General features: G+C 46.7%; 1 protein-coding gene and 1 long non-coding RNA gene across 2 annotated transcripts in view; both read right to left on the bottom strand.

Moving 5' to 3' along the window:
* Window positions 1–22,498, bottom strand: part of LOC119952356 — a 95,564-nt gene that overhangs the window by 50,437 nt on the left and 22,629 nt on the right. The window lies entirely within an intron of this gene.
* LOC119952354 (zinc finger protein ZIC 1-like) lies at window positions 10,978–15,603 on the bottom strand. Its single transcript, XM_038776047.1, has 2 exons — window positions 14,642–15,603; window positions 10,978–13,538 (listed from the first exon to the last, which is right to left on the bottom strand). The coding sequence occupies exons 1-2, from the start codon at window positions 15,546–15,548 to the stop codon at window positions 12,526–12,528; spliced, it is 1,920 nt and encodes a 639-aa protein (XP_038631975.1). The 5' UTR covers window positions 15,549–15,603; the 3' UTR covers window positions 10,978–12,525.

Here is a 22,498-nt window from a genome sequence, read left to right on the forward strand (position 1 = left end):
TTTACCGATGCACCATAGAAAGCATCCTATCTGTCTGCATCACAGCCTGGTATGGCAACTCTTATTGACTGACCTCATTAACACTACACCCTGTATGCTTCATCCGATGCCAGTGCTTATGTAGTTACATTGTATATCTTGTGTTGCCCTATTATGTATTTTCTTTTATTCCCTTTTCTTCCCATGTACTTAATGATCTGTTGAGCTGCTCGCAGAAAAATACTTTTCACTGTACCTCGGTACACGTGACAATAAACAAATCCAATCCAATCCAATGATGTAGAGTCTATTCGGATGGAGGTAAAAAATGCAAAGGAAAGGAGACATTAGCGGTAGTATTGTATAGATCCCCAAACAGCAGCCGCACTGTAGGAAAGGGTAGAAATCAACTAATTATAGGAGCAGGTAAAAAGAATAGAGCAATAATTATGGGTGACTTTAATCTTCATGTTAATTGAGTTAATCAAGTTTGAAAGAGTACCTATACAACAAATTCATAGGGTACATGAGGAATAGTTTCCTTCAGCAATATGTCATGGAGTCATCCAGGGAACAGGTTATCTTTGATCTGGTAATGGGCAATGAGGCATGTTTAATAAATGACCTCAAAGTAAAAAACTCCTGAGAAGCAGCGATCATAAAATTATTAAATTTAATATTCAGTTTAAAAGTGAGAGACTCAGGTCAGAAACAACGGTGTTTAACTTAAATAAAGGGAATTACAATTTGTAGACTGGGTGGATAGAGGAGATACAGTAAACATGCAGTGGCTGACATTTAATGGAGGTAATTCCTGACTCTCAGCAAAAATATATCCCAGTAGGAAAGAAAGATTCAGATTGAGAGATAAACCAACCATGGCTAACCAAGTAAGCGAAGGAGAGGATTAAGTTGGAAGAAAAAGCATAAGGACGCAAAAGTCAGTGAGATCAAAAGATAATAAATAGAGAAAATAAACTATGAGGGCAAACTAATGAGGAATATAAAAACTGACGATCTTTAAATGTATAAAAAGGAAGAGAGAGGCGAAGGTGAGCATTGGCCTCGTAAAGAATTAATCTGGGGAGATAGTTATGGCAACAAGGAAATGGCAGAGGAATTAAAACAGATAATTTACATCAGTCTTCACAGTGGAAGATACTTCAAACATCCTATTAATACTAAAGGATATGGGCAGCACGGTGGCAAAGTGGTTAGCATTGCTGCCTATGGCACTGAAGGCCCGGTTTCGAATCCCGGCCCTGGGTCACTGTCTGTGAGGAGTTTGCACATTCTCCCCGTGTTTGTGTGGGTTTCGCCCCCACAACCCAAAGATGTGCAGGCTAGGTGGATTGGCCACGCTAAATTGCCCCTTAATTGGAAAAAATAATTGGGTACTCTAAAATTATTATTTTTTAAATACTAAAGAATATGGGGGAGGAATTAAATACCATCACCATCACCAAAGAAGTAGTATTAGAAAAGCTAATGGCACGAAAGGCAGATAAGTCCCCTGATGGTTTGCATCCTAGCATCCTAACAGAAGTAGCTACAGAGATAGTGGATGCATTGGTTGTAATTTTCCAAACATCCTTGGATTCTGGAGAAGTATCAGAGGATTGGAAAACTGCCCCTATTCAAAAAGGGAGGGCAAAAAGTGGGTGACTATAGGGCAATTAGCCGAACATCTATTGGGGGAAAAATGTTGGAATCAATTATTAAGGAAGTAATAACAGCACATTTGGAAAATCATAATTTAATCAATCAGAGTCAGCATGGCTTCTTGAAAGGGAAATTGTATCTGGCTAATTGATTAGAGTTTTTTGAGGAAGTCTCAGCCAGAGTGAATAGAGGGGAACCAGTAGATGTGATGTATTTGGACTTCCAGAAGGTGCTCGACAAGAAACAAGACAAGATAAAAAGCAAGTTGGGATTCTCCATTTCGCTGGCAGCCCAGGGAAACCCTATTGGCCGGCTGGCGAGATGGAGAATTCCGGGGGTGCACCGCGTCAGAAATCTGGTGCGGTGGGATGGGGAACCCTGCCCATTACTGAACATAGAACATACAGTGCAGAAGGAGGCCATTCGGCCCATTGAGTCTGCACCGATCCACTGAAGCCCTCACTTCCACCCTATCCCCGTAACCCAATAATCCCTCCTAACCTTTTTGGTCACTAAGGGCAATTTAGCATGACCAATCCACCTAACCTGCACGTCTTTGGACTGTGGGAGGAAACTGGAGCACCCGGTGGAAGCCCACGCACACACGGGGAGAATGTACAGATTCCACACAGCCAATGACCCAGCGGGGAATCGAACCTGGGACCCTGGCGCTGTGAAACCACAGTGCTATCCACTTGTGCTACCGTGTTGCCCTAATTCTGAACGGTCTTGACAGAGTAAATGCCGAGACAATGTTGATGTGTTGAGTAGGCTGGGTCTATGTGGACTGCGTTTGATGCAGTGTAGAGAGAGAGACAGGCTTCCAGCACTTGAGGAGATGCAACATGATTTTATTTAACATTTAACTATATTACATGCTTAACTGTGGGTTGACACTATGCTGACTTGACTGGAGACCTGAGGCTAGCCTAACCAGACTAACTGACTACCACATGGTGTTTGTACTAGCTGCTGCTCACGAGCTCTGACTGTCTCAGAGGCCGGATCCCGAGAGAGCGGGAAAACTGGTGCCCTCTGGCTTTATAGTGGTTGTGTCCTGTCTGGTGATTGGCTGCTGTGTTCTGTGTGCTCACTGGTCATCCTGTGTGTCAATCACTGTCTGTCTGTGCACCATCATATACATGGATGTATATTATGACAACTCCCCCCATTTTTTAAAAAACAAAATATGTGTTCTGGTAATGAATATTGAGGTGTGCGTGCGTGAAGATGTGTAAAGGTACTTGACTATATACAGAAAATGCTAACTTATATACATGGGAAGGTGTCTAGTGCAGATGGAGGGCAGATAAAACATGAGAAAAAACGATATGTACAGATGTCAAAACGATGAGATAACAAGGTAATGCAACAGTCAGTCTATAAATTCAGTCTCTGTGGCGGGCAACGAATTCTGGTTGACCAAATGAGCATTTGGCTCTGTTGAGTCGGAGGCCATGCGCATAGATCCTGTGAAACACCCGCTTGAGGCGATCGATGTGTTCTTGAGGAGTTGTGGACCAGATTATGACATCGTTGACGTACACTCGCACCCCCTCGATGCCCTCCATCATTTGTTCCATGATGCGGTGAAATACCTCTGAGGCAGAGATGATGCCAAAGGGCATTCGGTTGTAACAGCAGCGACCGAACGGGGTATTGAATGTGCACAGCTTGTGACTGGACGCGTCCAGCTGTATTTGCCAAAACCCCTTGGAGGCGTCCAGCTTCGTGAAGAATTTGGCATTGAGCCATCTCGCTGGTTAACTCTTCTTGTTTTGGAATTGGGTAGTGTTCCCTCATGATGTTGCGGTTTAAATCTTTGGGGTCGATACAGATTTGAAGCTCCCCTGACGGCTTCTTTTTTAAATTTTATTTTAAATTTTAAAATTTTAAAAAAATTTTAAGTACCCAATTCATTTTTTTTTCCAATCAAGTGGCAATTTAGTATGGCCAATCCACCTACCTTTCACATCTTTGGGTTGTTGGGGTGAAACCCGCGCAAACACGGGGAGAATGTGCAAACTCCACACGGACAGTGACCCAGAGCCGGGATCGAACCTGGGACCTCGGCACCGTGAGGCTGCAGTGCTAACCCACTGCGCCACCATGCTGCCCTTCCCTGACGGCTTCTTGATACAAACCATGGAGCTAACCCAGTCCGTGGGTTCTGTGACCTTTGATATGACGCCCATGTCCTGGAGGTCTTGCAGCTGCAACTTGAGGCGGTCCTTGAGGGGAGCCGGCGCCCGACGCGGTGCGTGTACCACAGGGGTGGCATTTGGCTTCAGCAGGATTTTGTATCGGTATGGGAGTGTGCCCATACCTTCGAGCATGCTATGGTATTGCGGTATGATGTCACCAAGTTGAGCCTGGAATTTTTCATCAGGTGAGGCCGTTGCCTGTGCAGATGACATGGTGTGGACTTGTTGAACTATGTTCAGGAGTTTGCAGGCCCGAGCACCAAGCATGGAAGCTCTGTTGGGTCCTACGATTTCAAATCGCAGCGTTGCTTTTAATGACCTATTGGACACCCCAAGCTGGCATGAGCCACTGGCAACAATGGCATTGCCATTATAGTCAAGGAGCTGGCAGGCCGGTGGAAGAATGCTTGGTCTGATGCGGATGGTGTTGAGGTCAGATTTTGAAATGAGGTTTGCTGAAGCGCCGGTGTCCAGCTTGAAACCGATGCGAGCCTTGTTAACTGTAAGGTTAGCACACCACTCGTCGTCTGGATCAACGCTCAGGATTGGGAGGTGTTTCACCATATTTGAGAGAGGCAGCGCATGCTTAGTAATGATGCCCACCCGGAATGGGGATTTGAGGCACTCAGTGTCAGGATCTGGTGGGCTGTCGGGGTCGGAGTTTGTCATGGCCTGGTCATGTCCTGTCTGGTGATTGGCTGCTGTGTTCTGTGTGCTCACTGGTCATCCTGTGTGTTAATCACTGTCTGTCTGTGCACCGTCATATACATGGATGTATATTATGACAGATGTTTCCACCTCATGGCAGAGTCTGGAACCAGAGGGCAGAGTCTCAGAATAAAGGGGAGCCAATTTCAGACTGAGAGGAGCAGGAATTCCTTCTCCCGGAGGGCTGTGACAGTTTGGAACTCCTCGTCACAGAGAGCTGAGGGGGCAGAGTCCTTGTGTATAACGCTGAGATAGATTCTTGAACAGGAAGAGAATCAGCAGTTATGGGAAAGGGCAGGAAAGAGAACATGAGGAATGTTGGATCAACCATGAACCTATTGAGTAGCCGAATGGACATTTATCAACGTACAACTTCGAAGGGCATCACGGTGGCACAGTAGTTAGCACTGCTGCCTTACGGCGCCTAGGACGCAGGTTCAATTGCAGCCCCTGCACACTATGTGGAGTTTGCACATTCTACCCATGTCTGCCTGGGTTTCAACCCACAATCCAAAGATGTGCAGTGCAGGTAGATTAGCCACGTACAATTGCCCCTTAATTGGAAAAAAATGATTGGGTACTTCAAATTTATTTTAAAAAATTATACACCTTCTGAATCACAAGGGTATAGGTTAAATTACCGGGCAGGGTACTAAGCATCGAAATTCAGGGAGACACACCGAAGCAGTACTGAGGGAGTGCTGCACTGTCAGAGGGTCAGTACTGAGGGAGTGCCGCACTGTCAGAGGGTCAGTACTGAGGGAGTGCCGCACTGTCAGAGGGTCAGTACTGAGGGAGTGCCGCACTGTCAGAGGGTCAGTACTGAGGGAGTGCTGCACTGTCAGAGGGTCAGTACTGAGGCAGTGCTGCACTGTCAGAGGGTCAGTACTGAGGGAGTGCTGCACTGTCAGAAGGTCAGTACTGAGGGAGTGCTGCACTGTCAGAGGGTCAGTACTGAGGGAGTGCCGCACTGTCAGAGAGTCAGTATTGAGGAAGTGCTGCACTGTCAGAGGGTCAGTCCTGAGGGAGTGCTGCACTGTCAGAGGGTCAGTGCTGAGGGACCGCTGCACTGTCAGAGGGTCAATACTGAAGGCAGTGCTGCACTGTCAGAGAGTCAGTACTGAGAGAGTGCCGCACTGTCAGAGGGTCAGTACTGAGGGATTGCTGCACTGTCAGAGGGTCAGTACTGAGGGAGTGCCGCACTGTCAGAGGGTCAGTACTGAGGGAGTGCTGCACTGTCAGAGGGTCAGTACTGAGGGAGTGCTGCACTGTCAGAGGGTCAGTACTGAGGGAGTGCCGCACTGTCAGAGGGTCAGTACTGAGGGAGTGCTGCACTGTCAGAGGGTCAGTACTGATTGCTGCACTGTCAGAGGGTCAGTACTGAGGGAGTGCTGCACTGTCAGAGGGTCAGTACTGATTGCTGCACTGTCAGAGCTGCCGTCTTTTGGGTGATATGTTAATGGAAGGCTTCATCTGCTTCAGTTGGATGATAACAATCCCCTCGCGGCTATTTCAAGAGGATTTTGTCCAGGACAATATTTTCCCTCAATCGACATCACAAAATAGATTGGTCAGAATCACATTGCTGTTGGTGGCTAGTTGCTTGCCTGTTAATTGTCTGCTGTGTTTCTGCATTTCCAGCAGTGAACTCACTTCAATAATTCTTGTTCACTGTAAACACTTTCAGACATCTGGTGGTCGTAACAGTGAAAATAAATGCAAAAACTCTTTCAATTTTTCCCTCGGACATATTTCAATACAAACGCAGTCATTTAATTCATTTTAGTGAATGGAGGAGGAAGAATCTCACTATTGACAGTACACCAGGCGGATTACTCCAATACACTCCCATTTCTCTGCCTCGAACACCAATGGCCACTGTGCAGCCACAGACCATCAGGCCAAGAGGGCAATGTAGGGATTTGTGCTGCACATGGCCCTACTCCCATTATCCTACTTCATCTAATCCCATCGATATATCCTTCTGATTCTTTCCCTCGTATGTACCTAGCCAGATTCCCCTTAAATGCATGTCCACTGTTCTCCTTACCCTTCCTGTCTTCCCATAGTCTGAAGAATTAGATTTCTCAACAGAAGCATAAAAACAAATGCAAGGAAATTATTAATGATTATATGTGATTGTTCTGGCTCTGAGTGACCAATTAGAGGGGCCAGTCTTGGAAAGGGTGCCATCGAAGAGACTTACTGGAATGACACTGGTCATGAGGGATGTCAGTTATGTCGAGACATTGAAGAAGGTGAATTTTTTCTAATTTGGAGTAAAGAATATTCAGGAGAGAGGTGGCACGGTAGCATATTGGTTAGCACTGTTGCTTCACAGTGCCATGGTCCCAGGTTTGATTCCCGCTTGGGTCACTGTTTGTGCGGAGTCTGCACGTTCTCCCCGTGGGTTTCCTCCGGGTGCTCCGGTTTCCTCCCACAAGTCCCAAACGACACACTGTTAGGCAATTTGAACGTTCTGAATTCTCCCTCTGTGTACCCGAGCAGGCGCCTGAATGTGGCGACGAGGGGCTTTTCACAGTATCTTCATTGCAGTGTTAATGTAAGCCCACTTCTGACAATAAAGATTATTATTATTAATAGAGGTGTTCAAAATTCTGAGAGGTTTTGTTAGAGTGGAAAGGGAAAACCTGTTTACACTGGCATGAGAGTCTGGAAGATGCACCACACATATACACCAATGACGGCAGGGAATTATTTCATCACATTTCCGTGTTCCTCTCTGCAACTCCCCACTCTTCCATAGGGTCATAATCAAAGAATTGGGAAGTGACTTTTAATAATGTAATGTTATTCCTATCTCAGAGTTACAAAACCAATGAGCAGAGTGGAAAGGGGCCAAGCCCCTAATCCATCTCATTGCTCCAATAACCAATTCAAATCGAATCCAATTCATGGTGTCCACAAAACAGGCAGACTAGATCGGAACTGACCAGAAAAGGCATTGGACTGGATCTCGGGCTTGATCTGAATCAACAGGCCCAGTAGGTGCCATTTCATGGGTCAATGCAGGTTGAATGCAGCCACCTTATTGGTTTCTGTTTGACTGTGATTAAAGACGCCTTATTATTGTTGTATTTCCCAGATAAAGCTAACAATTGTTCTCTTGTCGGAGCGAGTGTGCACCTTGGACACAACACGGCAGATATTCAGCTGCTACTGGAACACCGCCGGCATCGCTCCTCTCTGAATAGGCTTCAAAATGCAAACAGTTCCTGAATTCTCCAGCATTACAAACTCTGAGCCCAGGACAGTGACAGCCTCGCTGCCCGGCTAAAGCCAAGAATTTGCGGGAGGGGAGTTGGTCCACTTTGCGCACAGTAAGATCCCACAGACCTGTTTCTCATTATATTTATTGAGGGTTAATATTAGCCAAGGCAGTTCCCCACTTTTTCTTCGGTGCACTTATTGCCAAGGCTTTAGGCGTTGGTTTAAGATCGTATTTGATGGAGAGCATGGCCGGAGTGTCAGCGGGGTGTGTGTTGCTTGGAGTGGGGTTTGAATCGGGAGTTTCCTAACCCAGAGGCAGGCAGGTTACAGCCGGAGCCACAGCTCGGCTCCGGCGGGACAGTCTCTTCGTTTGGCAGCCCCCAGCTGACATGTCTTATGTGCAAGTGTGAATCCCGGTGAGCAAGACTCATTGACTGGATAAGGAAGTTATTGTCAGTGACCAGTGCACGGCCCTTGAGCAAAACTGCCCATCAGGGTGAACAGCCAGGGCCGCGGGCAGAGGAATCTCAGAGCCTGTGCTCTCTGCCAGTGGCAGGCGGTTCAGCTATTTCCTCGCCAGGATTTTGCAGCCGTATCCGGGGTAGATTGGTGAGCAGTGAGCAGTTCACTCTGTTACACATCATTCCTCTGCTAGCTGCCACGGTGCAGGTTATAAATGGTGTGAGTCTGAATGCAGCACTCATTTCCTTTTAGTCAATCAGTTTATGCATTTAGCCGATGGACAGAATCAGAAATCTGTGCGCAAACCGCAACAGCTTGCAAAACATTTTGCGAATGCAGCAGTTGGGGGGGTTTGTACTGTTGTGTCGATGCTACCCAGAGATAGTCATCTTTCCCCGAATGTTTCAATTTGGACCCGAATACAATCTGTACCCGTCAACTGCTGGTTTGGTCACATAGTAAACCCCCAGATTGCCCCCCCTGAGGGCCAGCCAGGGTGACACATTCGGCTGAGAGGCAGACAGGAGACAAGCTGTTGACTCGGAGAATTTATCTGATTTAATGTTAACTTCAGCAGGGTTGTCCATGGCAGTCTGGGCTAATTCGGCGCGGGCAGAGTATGAGGCTTGTTTTTCTAAAGATTCCGGCATTAATATTAATACGTTTTCAGTCTGATGGCTCTAATGATTACATCACGCGGTAGAATTAATCTCAGAGATGGATTCATCCATTCCCCGTGTTTGACCAAAACAATCTCCTTGTTTCGTAAACTAATGGGGTTCGCGCTAATTTGCATTTAACAAAACATGAAGATCAGCAACATGTATAAAACACAATGAAAACTATACCTCCAGCATCGCCAGGGAACTGGGCAATGGACAGATACCGAGGGGAAAGCATTTGTAAAATCGGATTATTTAAAAAGACAAGTATTATACAAAGCTAATCAAGCCTAGGCAGGTACATCGAGAAGGCATCATTTCCATTGATTGCACGGAAATTTATTATGCACATCTGATTTTTTAAGAAAACATTTGGAATATATTTAACCGTCGTTAATCTATCGTTGGAGAAAGTGACTTATTTTCACTTCCTGTGCAGATTCCTGTTTTTGCAAAGTTGCAAAGACAGAAATCACAAATCCTCAGGTATGTTACTGAGTGCAGGTTATTTATCTCGGAAGAATCTGCCGTAGGTTCTCTAATTGCAATGAAATTCACGCCCTTCGTTATCAGCGATACCTGGTCTGTCCCAGCAGGAGAAGATTATCAGAATTAACTTCAGTGCAGAACTGAAATTGATCTATTGACAATGACTTGGAATTTCGAGATTCAGCCTTAGAGCCAACCGCGCTTTCCATTTGGGAGTGAATCACTTTTAATATTCGGCATTATGATTATTATATAATTGTCATGCCCTTCTTTGTAAATCCTGTGTGTAAGACCCACAACTTTTTACAGGGTTGAATTGACACATGGCCAGGGCGCTCACCGATCTCAGGGGGCAGGACCCACACCTCTAGAGCAGAGTTGTGGGCTCAAGTCCCACGCAAGTGACATTAGAGCGCAAAGTCCAGGCTGAGCCACAATCATAAAAATAATCAACCTAAAACAGATGATCTGTGAGTTCTCACAACACCGCGTGTGGGATCTTGCTGTGTGTAAATGTGTTGCTGCTATAAACCACGCTGGAGGCGCGGAAAGCCTGTTTCAATACAAGTCTTGTGTTTCCCATCGAATCGTTTTTTTTTTGTTTCCCCCTGAAATATGACAGAATAAACCATTGTTGTTTACTTTCTATCTTGCAGAATCTGGGCAGATTGTAAGAGCTGAACATTAGGGTTCTGTGATAAAATTGTAAAGACTCGGGCGGCGCTGATAGAATTTGGAATATTTCTGACACCATGGAAATTGAGTTCAAATGGCACACTGCAAATGCATTGAATTTTAAATGTGTTTAATTAAACTAGATTAAATGGTTAAACAGGAAGCAGAAGGAAATGTGTAGGAGGAATTTCAGGTCGAGTGCTTTTCGACAAAAGTCCCTTTTTAAAAATGTCATTCAGGATTTAATACAGAGCTTGCAATGCCTCGGCGGGTGCGCTCTCTATAGGCAAGTGAATTGTGATTGTCTTGTGGGCGGAAGAAAGCGGTTTGTTGTTTTAATTAACTAGAGGTGCCGATTTCCCTCAAGAAATTCACATAATTACTGCAGCGGATGCAGGTAACCCCCCCCCCCCCCCCCGTCTCATTTTAAAATGCGGAAATGCAGCGCAACCATTTGTTTGGACCCATTCGGTGTTCTTTCAATCTGTCCAGGCTCCCTCCTCCAATTTATTCCAGTTTTTTATAGTCTGGTGCGTCCCTGTTTTGTTTACATCCACTTTGGCCGCCTGACCTGCTAATAGGCACTCGTCCCCAAAGCCTCAGACTGGCTGCACGATCAAGGGCAGCAGAAATTTAGGCCAATGTAGCAAAAGGACTCGGGGCCAATTCAAACTGTAACAGAGTCTCCGAGAGGCGAGTTTTACTGAGCTCGGTTTATCGTTCTGCGGATTCTGAAAGTTTCACTTCTGAGATACCGTTTAATGAAGCGGGGGGGCGGGGGGGGGGGGGGGGGGGCGGGGGGGGGGGGGGGCGGAATGAAGACTAGAATAAAAGGTGATGGGGGGGGGGGGGGTGCGGCAGGGGCACTGGATTTAGCCCGACTTTAGTGTATTGAAGCGGGAGTTTCTGGGCAGCTAAAGTATGGATTTGCGATGCGAGAGGACAGGGCGTGAAAGTAGTATCATCATCAGTTTTGACTGAAAGAAAGAGAAACACATCTCGAACAAAAGAAAGCCTATTGGATTCAGTGGGGTTGTTAGGACAACGGAAAAATATCCTTAGATGATTAGTTCCACATCAAAGGAATTTACATTCAGTGCTGGAAAAGCAGTTCTTTTATTTAACCACAGGTTTTTTTTTCATTAAGAGGAATCGTATGTTTGGTCATTGTGTTAATTTTCTCCATTCAGGACACACTTGTATTAATATATAAATAGAAGGACTCTTCTAAACTGCTAATTGTGCCGTGTAAAGGTATAAAGGGGACCTGTGAAATAGAAGAGGCCAGAGGGACAACACAGGGCATTTCAGTGAGTGTACGAGTCTGTCTACACCCTCAGGAAGTGAATAGGCACCTTACAAAAACAAGAGGGACTGAGAGGGTCTGCACTGGGGATGAGGGCTCATTAGAATCCACTCCTTGTAAACTGGGACTTCTCTCGTGGCAATGGTTTCAATCCTCGGTCAGCGCAGTAACCCGTGGCCACAACCTCACTCCAGGCTGACTGATAGAGGGGAACCATTTCAAATGAAGCGCATCCGTTACTCCAAGTCAAAGATAATGGAATTATATCGAACAATACTTTGACGTTTCAGAGTCCCAGCCAGTCCCAAACTGCATTTTAACAATTGCACGTTATTAAATTGTAAGACATTTAATTTAAAAAAACGCTTGATTGACATCATTTCCCCATTTGTTCCTAACACCTGTATTTTTCAGGGTGGATATGTGGCTGAGAAGGTACAGATGTTGCCCCGCTGTGGACCAGTGGTTTTTCGGGGTGAACTCGTCTATTTTAGATTTCAAAACATTTTAACATGTTTGATATAAATAACTTTTTTAAATATCTCGTTCGATACCTCAGGGATACACCCACATAAATAAAAGGATAATAACAAAAACGCGCATATATAATCTAATAATCAGAATCTACGGCCCTAAAACAAACCAGCATCAATATTCTGAATATTTGCACCTCACACAAAGCTTCGAGAAGGAGGGAAGTTTTAAGGATGATGACAATATTGTGATGTGGAACTGATGTCCTCACATTGAATGATTAATGTTAATAAGTTCGTTAAAGATCAAAAATCAAATTCAAGCCAATGATCATTTTAGTCGGAGTTAGTAATGTTGACAAAGACAAGGGAAGGACACAGTCTCCTATCCTGAGAAAGGCTGCAAAATTCCTCTAACTCTCTCGAACACGCTGCCACATCACATTCAATTACACATATGTTCATTCAGACTGTCCCGTGTTTCCAAACGAAAGGGTCATTCTCTATATTGTTGGCGTTCAGCAATTGAGTAAAAACACATTTGACAATAACGGTCATTTGACAAGACCCGAGTGAACTGAAGGTGAATGTCAGCTTTTAATGGATCCGTTTCCTGTCTCTTGGTGTCAGCTTCACTCCAGCTTCCGTCTTACTTCACATCTTGATGCCATAGTTCAGTTCTCTGTGAACTTCTTCACTTTAGCACTCTGCTCCTCCTGTTCTCCAGCGGGACAGGTGTGGCTCAGAGCTCTGGAGAAGTTACTGCTGTACCTCCTGTGACAGGTGTACCATGCATTGAGAAGCGCCCCGGGAGCAGCAGGTGTCCTGGACGGGGGAGGGAGCTGTCCCACTCCGGCTCTGCTGGGAGGCGATGGGCGCGAAGTTGTGGGCAGCCGGTTTCTGGGTAAGGGGTTGAACCCGCCTTGGGGCCGCTGTGAGGGCGCTGGCAGAAGGCGGATGGGTGCCAGCGAGTTCCAAGTTAGGCCGTTCACTCTGGCCCCTGGCCAGGCACAGGGAGCTGCACCGGGAGGTCGGATTAGAGAGAGTGGATCGAGCCTGGGCTCAGTGGGAGCCGCAGCCAGGCTGAATTCGCCCAGGCTGCTCGGCAATTGGCTGATAGGAGCTCCGGGTTTGGCTTCAGGCGGAGGATTGGGTCTCACTTCGGGTCGATTGGAAACGAATTGGGCGGAGGGAAGTGCAGACCTCCCCGCTGGCATGGGAACCATTCTTCCCTCGGCCCTGGCTGTGGATAAGGGAGCTAAGGACATGCCAGCTCTTGTTATAATGGAAGGGTCCAATCTATTCTGTGGACTGGAGGGGGACAATGCAGCCAGTTTGAAGGGAGGCGGCACAATGCTTTCATCCTCAGGTCGGTTCGAGTGTGAGGGACAGGATGGAGCATTGGGCCTGCTTGACATGAGGGCTCCTGGAGAAAGGTCACTCTCTGTGTCACAGTATGATATTCCAGTAAAAGTTTCGTGTTGGTAGCTGAGTGAGAGGCTGGGTTTGCAATGCATTTTCATGTGTTTCCGGAGGGAGCTGGGGTGGGTGTAGGATTTGTCACACTCTTTCATTTTACAGATATAGGGTTTGTCACTAGTGTGAACATGAGAGTGCTTCTTCCGGTCGCTGCTGTTTGCAAATCTTCTGTCACATCCCTCGAATTCGCACTTGAAAGGCTTTTCACCTAAATGAAGAATAGCAATCTGAAATAATTCTCATCGGCTTCAAACATCCTCCTCTGTAAATACACTTAATTCAATTAAGCAACAACGAAGCTTTGAATTCTAATCGATGCTCCACAAATATCTGGAGAATATAAACAGAGTCACGCGCACAGGTAGTGATAGATTATTGATAGATTCATACATAATATCTCAATCGATCCCTCCGCCAATATTCACACACACATTTCGCCACATTGAGCGCACACAAAGCGGAGTTTCCCAATTGGATTCACCGTTTGCGATACATCAGGACTCAATGCAGTCCAACACGGGTATTTCCGTCAAATTTACCCACAGACTGATCGATTATTTTATCTTTCAGAGTTGTACGAATGCTACAGCCCAAATATTTTTCTGGAGAAATTACAGAAGACGCGAGTGTTTATGGAGCAGATTCGTCAATCCCGAATCTTGAGTTTATAATTTATCACAAAATGTGTGTGTCAAAAATGTGACAGTCAAACTGTGATATCCACAGTTCTGATATTGTACAAATTAATGTGCTACTGGTACCCCAACCTCTTCAAACATCGTCACTCACATACTTCCCTTAAATTGGAAATCTCTCTTCAGTTAAACCCGTGAAATTACAATAAAACTAAGACCCTGGGGATGTTTGTGTGGGTTATCTCGACATGAACACTGAGGATTTTTAGTTTGTATCAGTGGTATAATTTTAATAAAAAATCAATTAATCACACCCTGTAATAAATTTCCTGCATCAGCACTGATAATGCTTCTCATTCTGTAGATTGTTACAGCTGAATTTAGAGAACCAGTATTAAAGTTTGATAACTTAATATTAAACATTGATAACTAGTATTAAACTTTGATAATCAGCATTGAACTTCGGTAATTTAGCATTAAACTTAGAAAATTAGTATTAAACTTAGAGAACTTGATATTAAACTTAGAAAGCTAGTATTAAACTTAGTTAACTAGTATTACACAGAGGTAACTGGTGTCAAACTCGGATAAGCAGTGTATAGTAGAGGGTTAGTTTTCCCAGCAGGGGAATGAGGATTAAAGTTGCTGGAAGATTCTGGTTGACTGGGTGACTGACCTGTGTGCGTTCGCTTGTGTATCTTCAAGTTTTCGGATCTGGCAAACACTTTCTGACAGCCGGGGAATGGACACGGGAACGGTTTCTCTCCGGTGTGTACTCGGACGTGGTTGATCAGTTTGTACTTGGCTTTGAAAGCTTTGCCTTCCCGTGGACATTTGTCCCAGTAACAGACATGAATGAGCCCCTCTGTGCCCCCAATGTGCTGCACGGTGAGGTGTGTCACTAGCTGCTGCATGGTGCCGAAGCTCTGGGAACAGCAGCTCCTGCCTGTCCCTTCCTGGTCAATCCACGAGCAGATTAACTCCCGCTTGATGGGTTGTTTCAAATACCGAAAAAACGAGCCTGCCCCGCCCTGGCTGACGTTGAGATTAATCGGGTTGTAACTTTGAAGTAAAGATTTCACATAATGATCGCTCCTTGAGGCGGTCCCTTGGCTATAGTGGCGTGACCTGCCAATGGGCTCTGCCGCTGAACCCAGGGCACCGGCAGCCCGGGTGGACGAGGGGCTTCCAAAGCTTTGCCCACACAGACTGGGGGTGAAGGGGTGCTCTCCAATTTCAGCCTGGCTGCCCCGTTCAGGGTACCTCCTTGTGGGTGACAGGAGCAGGCCATGGTGGCAGCTAGTGGCAGAGTGCTGATCGGAAATGCTGGGCATGGAGGCTGCTGGATGCTGGTTCCTGCTGCCTGCTACACTGTGGCCACGGAAGCCGGAATAGGAGTGATAGGGGGCTGGGTAACTCACACAGGGCGTGACTGCACTGTCGGGGCAGTCTGAGCACACAGTGTGCGGGGGGCTGAGTTTTAAAGAGTGGCCCAAGTGTGGGGGGCCCAGGCTGAGGTCACCCTGACTGTCCCCAGGGTAAAGATGTGAGAGAGAATAGCCAGTGTATCTAGGCACGGCCATGATGCCGTGTTTGGAGTGATCATTAGCTAATGTGAGGGCTCCGACCCGCCTGCAATAGCCAGTGTCCATAACAACTGGAACCTCCCCCCCCGCAACAAACCCTCCAGCTGGAAACTACCCCCCCCCCCCGAAACAAACCCTCCAGCTGGAACCTACCCTCCCCCCAAACTAACCCTCCAGCTGATACCTCCCACCCCCCCCCCCGCAAAAAACCCTCCAGCTGGAACCTACCCCCCCTCCCCCAACAAACCCCCCAGCTATTACCTCCCCCCCCCGCAACAAACCCTCCAGCTGATACCTCCCACCTCCCCCCCCCCCCGCAACAAACCCTCCAGCTGGAACCTACCCCCCCCCAACAAACCCTCCAACTGATACCTTCCCCCGCAACAAACCCTCCAACTGATACCCCCCCCCCCCCCCTCCTGCAACAAACCCTCCAGCTGCTCCTAAAAACTCAACTGGCAACCAGATTTGGTCCAAGCTTTGGGACTTGTCTGCTCCATATCTTATTCTGCAATTCTGTATCATCCCCTTAATCTTAGTAATACAAAGGCATCAAAAGCAGAGCAGAGTCCTGCTATAATAGCACAGCGGGAAGGGCGGCTTTTTTAAATGAAGGCGAGAGAGATTGGAGGGATTTTTTAACTGACTGACGCGGGTGCAGTGTGCCGGGTAGATACGCATGCGTTCACAGTTTGACTCCTCTCTAAAATATTGCAAAGAAAAACCTTTGAGCAACATGGCCCATCTAGAGGAAGATCCGCCGCTGTATCGCTCGGGTTTGTGACAGTGGATGTACCATTAAGTTCAGTGAAAAGATGCTGAAACCGTGGGACACTGTAACACCCACCACCACAAACAAACTGTCCTGCAAACCCAACCTAGCAATCGCTGTCTAATTAACTGGACAAACTGTGGTTCCATTGGGCACAATGTGTCAATCAGACATCCCAGTTAAATGTGGTTAAATATGTTGCCGGACAGAACAAACGCGGAGAAAAGATCAAATGAAACCGCGAGGAATCTCTAACTGACCTGTTCAGCGACATGTGAAGTTCTGTAGCAACAAAGTAATGAGTTTTCTAATCACACAAACATTGCCAAGATTGCCAGAATTTTCCGATTTTGTGAAAGTTGCTCAAAAAGCAGAATTCACCCCAATCTAATCCACGAAATATGTCAACAACTATATCCTGAAGACACTTCTAGAAAAACCCTAAACACCTTCCCACATATACACTCACCCACATACAATCACACACACACACCCACACACACACACTCACCCACATACAATCACACACACACACCCACACACATACATACTCACCCACATACAATCACACACACACACCCACACACACACCCACATACAATCACACACACACACCCACACACACACACTCACCCACATACAATCACACACACATACCCACACACACACTCACCCACATACAATCACACACACACACCCACACACACACACTCACCCACATACAATCACACACACACACCCACACACATACATACTCACCCACATACAATCACACACACACACACCCACACACACACACCCACATACAATCACACACACACGCCCACACACACACACTCACCCACATACAATCACACACACATACCCACACACACACTCACCCACATACAATCACACACATACCCACACACACTCACCCACATACAATCACACACACACACCCACACACACACATTCACCCACATACAACCACACACACATACCCACTCACCCACATACAATCACACACACATACCCACTCACCCACATACAATCACACACACATACCCACTCACCCACATACAATCACGCACATACCCACTCACCCACATACAATCACACACACATACCCACACACACACTCACCCACATACAATCACACACACATACCCACACACACACACACTCACCCACATACAATCACACACACATACCCACACACACACAATCACACACACATACCCACACACACACTCACCCACATACAATCACACACACATAACCACACACACACACTCACCCACATATAACCACACACACATACCCACTCACCCACATACAATCACACACACATACCCACATACAATCACACACACATACCCACTCACGCACACACTCACTCACATTCAATCACTCACGCACATACACTTACTCACACACACACACTCACTCACATCCAATGACTCACACACACCAATTCACACTCAAATAGACACAGTCACACACTGCATACTCACATAAAATCGCACACACACACACTCACATACTCACATACAAACACTCACATACACCCATACTCAATCACATACAATCACTCACACACACTCACTATATACACTCGCACCTCCTCCACAATCGTTCTCAATACTGGGGCCCCGCAAGGCTGCGTACTTAGCCCCTTACTATACTCCCTGCACACACAGGACTGCATGGCAAAACTTGGCTCCAGCTTCATCCACAAGTTTGCTGATGACACAATCATAGTGGGTCGGAACTCAAACAACGATGAGTCAGGGTACAGGAGGGAGATAGAGAACCTAGTGGAGTGGTGTAATGACAACAATCTCTCCCTCAATGTCAACAAAACTAAAGAGCTGGTCATTGACTTCAGGAAGCAAAGTACTGTACACACCCTGTCAGCATCAACGGGGCCGAGGTGGAGATGGTTAACAGCTTCAAATTCCTAGGGGTGCACATCACCAACAATCTATCCTGGTCCACCCACAGCAACGCTACAGCCAAGAAAGCACAACAGCACCTATACTTCCTCAGGAAACAAAGGGAATTTGGCATGTCCACATTGACTCTTACAATTTCTGTAGATGCACCATAGAAAGCATCCTACCTGGCTGCATCACAGCCTGGTATGGCAACTGCTCGGCCCAAGACTGCAAGAAACTTCAGAGAGTCGTGAACACAGCCCAGTCCATCACGCCCACCTCCCATCCATTGACTCTATCTATACCTCCCGCTGCCTTGGGAAAGCAGGCAGCATAATCAAAGACCCCTCAAGACCCCTCTCACCCGGGTTATTCTCTCTTCCAACTTATTCCATCGGGCAGGAGATACACAAGTCTGAGAACAGTCACTAACAGATTTTAAAACAGCTTCTTCCTGCTGTTGGATTTTCTGCCTGATGGAAAAAGTTGGAAGAATGAATAAGCTGGGTGGGAGGAATCTTTGATTAGGCTGCCCGCTTTTCGCAGGCAGTGGGAGATAGATGGAGTTAATGGATGGGAGGCAAGTTTGCGTGATGGACTGGGCTGGAGTATTGTGTCCAGTTTTGGTCTCTGTATTTGAGGAGGGATGTGATGGCATTGGAGGCAATTCATAGGAGGTTCACCAGATTGATTCCGGGGATGGAGAAGTTGATGTATGATGAGCGATTAAACAGTTTGGACTGATACTCGCTGGAGTTTAGAAGGATGAGAGGGGATATGATCGAGATGTACAAAATACTAAAAGTGATTGATAAAGTAAATGTAGGCTAAATGTTCTCCCTTCTAGGGCAATCTAGAATGAGAGGTCACGGATATAGGTTGAGAGGCGGTAGATTTAGAACTGAGATGAGGAGGAACTACTTCTCGGAGTGGGTGATGAATTTGTGGAATCTTGAGGCATTAAATGGTTACATGAAGAAGATCGATAGATTTCTGATTTAAAATGGGTTAAAGGGATATGGGAACAGGTGGGGAGGTGGATTTGAGACCAGGAAGAGATCAGCCAGGACCTGATTGAATGGTGGAGCAGGCTGCAAGGGCTGAATTGCTTACTTCTGCTCCTCATTCCTATGATCTTACGTATCTATGCGCCCACACTCCCTCACAGACCAATAACCTCCCACATTCACACACCCACTCACACACCCTCACAATCCTCTCTCTGTTTCACACTCTTTCACACACACACACATCAATCACACACACACAAGGTTCAGACAGGGCGCTGGAGGGATACAAGATAGCCAGGAGGGAACTGAAGAAAGGGATTAGGAGAGCTAAGAGAGGGCATGAAAAACTTTGGCGGGTAGGATCAAGGAAAACCCCAAGGCCTTTTACACATATGTGAGAAATATGAGAATGACTAGAGCGAGGGTAGGTCCGATTAAGGACAGTAGCGGGAGATTGTGTATTGAGTCTGAAGAGATAGGAGAGGTCTTGAACAAGTATTTTTCTTCAGTATTTACAAACGAGAGGGGCCATATTGTTGGAGAGGACAGCGTGAAGCAGACTGATAAGCTTGAGGAGATATTTGTCAGGAAGGAAGATGTGTTGCGCGTTTTGAAAAACTTGAGGATAGACAAGTCCCCCGGGCCTGACGGGATATATCCAAGGATTCTATGGGAAGCAAGAAATGAAATTGCAGAGCCATTGGCAATGATCTTTTCGTCCTCGCTGTCAACAGGGGTGGTACCAGAGGATTGGAGAGTGGCGAATGTCGTGCCCCTGTTCAAAAAAGGGAATAGGGATAACCCTGGGAATTACAGGCCAGTTAGTCTTACTTCGGTGGTAGGCAAAGTAATGGAAAGGGTACTGAGGGATAGGATTTCTGAGAATCTGGAAAGGCATTGCTTGATTAGGGATAATCAGCACGGATTTGTGAGGGGTAGGTCTTGCCTTACAAGTCTTATTGAATTCTTTGAGGAGGTGACCAAGCATGTGGATGAAGGTAAAGCAGTGGATGTAGTGTACATGGATTTTAGTAAGGCATTTGATAAGGTTCCCCATGGTAGGCTTATGCAGAAAGTAAGGAGGCATGGGATAGTGGGAAATCTGGCCAGTTGGATAACAAACTGGCTAACCGATAGAAGACAGAGAGTGGTGGTGGATGGTAAATATTCAGCCTGGAGCCCAGTTATCAGTGGCGTACCGCAGGGATCAGTTCTGGGTCCTCTGCTGTTTGTGATTTTCATTAACGACTTGGATGAGGGAGTTGAAGGGTGGGTCAGTAAATTTGCAGATGATACGAAGATTGGTGGAGTTGTGGATAGTGAGGAGGGCTGTTGTCGGCTTCAAAGAGACATAGATAGAATGCAGAGCTGGGCTGAGAAGTGGCAGATGGAGTTTAACCCTGACAAGTGTGAGGTTGTCCATTTTGGAAGGACAAATCTGAATGCGGAATACAGGGTTAATGGTAGGGTTCTTGGCAATGTGGAGGAGCAGAGAGATCTTGGGGTCTATGTTCATAGTTCTTTGAAAGTTGCCACTCAAGTGGATAGAGCTGTGAAGATGGCCTATGGTGTGCTAGCGTACATTAGCAGAGGGATTGAATTTAAGAGCCGTGAGGTGATGATGCAGCTGTACAAAACCTTGGTCAGGCCACATTTGGAGTACTGTGTGCAGTTCTGGTCACCTCATTTTAGGAAGGATGTGGGAGCTTTGGAAAAGGTGCAAAGGAGATTTACCAGGATGTTGCCTGGAATGGAGAGTAGGTCATACGAGGAAAGGTTGAGGGTGCTAGGCCTTTTCTCATTAGAACGGAGAAGGATGAGGGGCGACTTGATAGAGGTTTATAAGATGATCAGGGGAATAGATAGAGTAGACAGTCAGAGACTTTTTCCCCGGGTGGAACACACCATTACAAGGGGACATAAATTTAAGATAAATGGTGGAAGATATAGAGGGGATGTCAGAGGTAGGTTCTTTACCCAGAGAGTAGTGGGGGCATGGAATGCACTGCCTGTGGTAGTAGTTGAGTCGGAAAAGTTAGGGACCTTCAAGCGGCTATTGGATAGGTACTTGGATTAGGGTAGAATAATGGAGTGTAGGTTAACTTCTTAAGGGCAGCACGATAGCATTGTGGATAGCACAATTGCTTCACAGCTCCAGGATCCCAAGTTCGATTTCGACTTGGGTCACTGTCTGTGTGGAGTCTGCACATCCTCCCCGTGACTGCGTGGGTTTCCTCCGGGTGCTCCGGTTTCCTCCCACAGTCCAAAGATGTGCAGGTTGGGTGGATTGGCCATGAAAAATTGTCCAAAATTCTATGATTAACCTAGGACAAAAGTTCAGCGCAACATCGTGGGCCGAAGGGCCTGTTCTGTGCTGTATTTCTCTATAAAAAAAACACAGACTCACACCCATACACTTACAAAAAATCACACTCACATGCAGTCACATACACACAACCAATCACACACCCACTCACAAACACAGACTCCTGCCCCCACACACTCATACCCACACTCTCTCACACTCTAACACCCACACTGTCTCACATGCACACACACTCTCACACACATTCACATCCACACTCTTTCACATGCACAGACTCCCACTCCCACACATTCATACCCACACTCTCTCTCACTCACATTCACACACACTCGCACACACCCACATGCACTCCCACACGTACACCCACACACTCACAACATAGAACCATAAACACTCACACCCCCCAACACACAGACACAAACCCACATTCACTCTCTCACACACACAAGGTCACACACACTCACACATGCACTCACAAATGCACCTGCTCACACCAACCTACCTGCACACACCCACAAAGACTCACTATCTCACAACCACATATACACACTCATACACCCTCTCACACACAAACTAAAATATGCACACACTAGCACACACCCACTAACACACGTCTACTAACACATACCCACTGGCATGCAAACCCAGTAAAATACCCACTAACATCCACCCACCAACATCCACCCACCGACATCCACCCACCGACATCCACCCACCGACATCCACCCACCGACATCCACCCACCGACATCCACCCACCGACATCCACCCACTGACATCCACCCACTGACATCCACCCACCGACATCCACCCACCGACATCCACCCACCGACATCCACCCACCATCCACCCACCGACATCCACCCACCGACATCCACCCACCGACATCCACCCACCATCCACCCACCGACATCCACCCAC

Source organism: Scyliorhinus canicula, chromosome 17, assembly GCF_902713615.1.
Source record: "Scyliorhinus canicula chromosome 17, sScyCan1.1, whole genome shotgun sequence".
Lineage (NCBI taxonomy): Eukaryota > Metazoa > Chordata > Chondrichthyes > Carcharhiniformes > Scyliorhinidae > Scyliorhinus > Scyliorhinus canicula.

Excerpts from the sequence above, each read along its gene's own strand:
- LOC119952354 (XM_038776047.1), bottom strand. The coding sequence starts at position 15,548 with ATGGCCGTGCCTAGATACACTGGCTATTCTCTCTCACATCTTTACCCT. Across the intron at positions 13,539-14,641 it reads ACACAAGCGAACGCACACAG|GTGAAAAGCCTTTCAAGTGC; the intron begins GTCAGTCACCCA and ends TTCTTCATTTAG.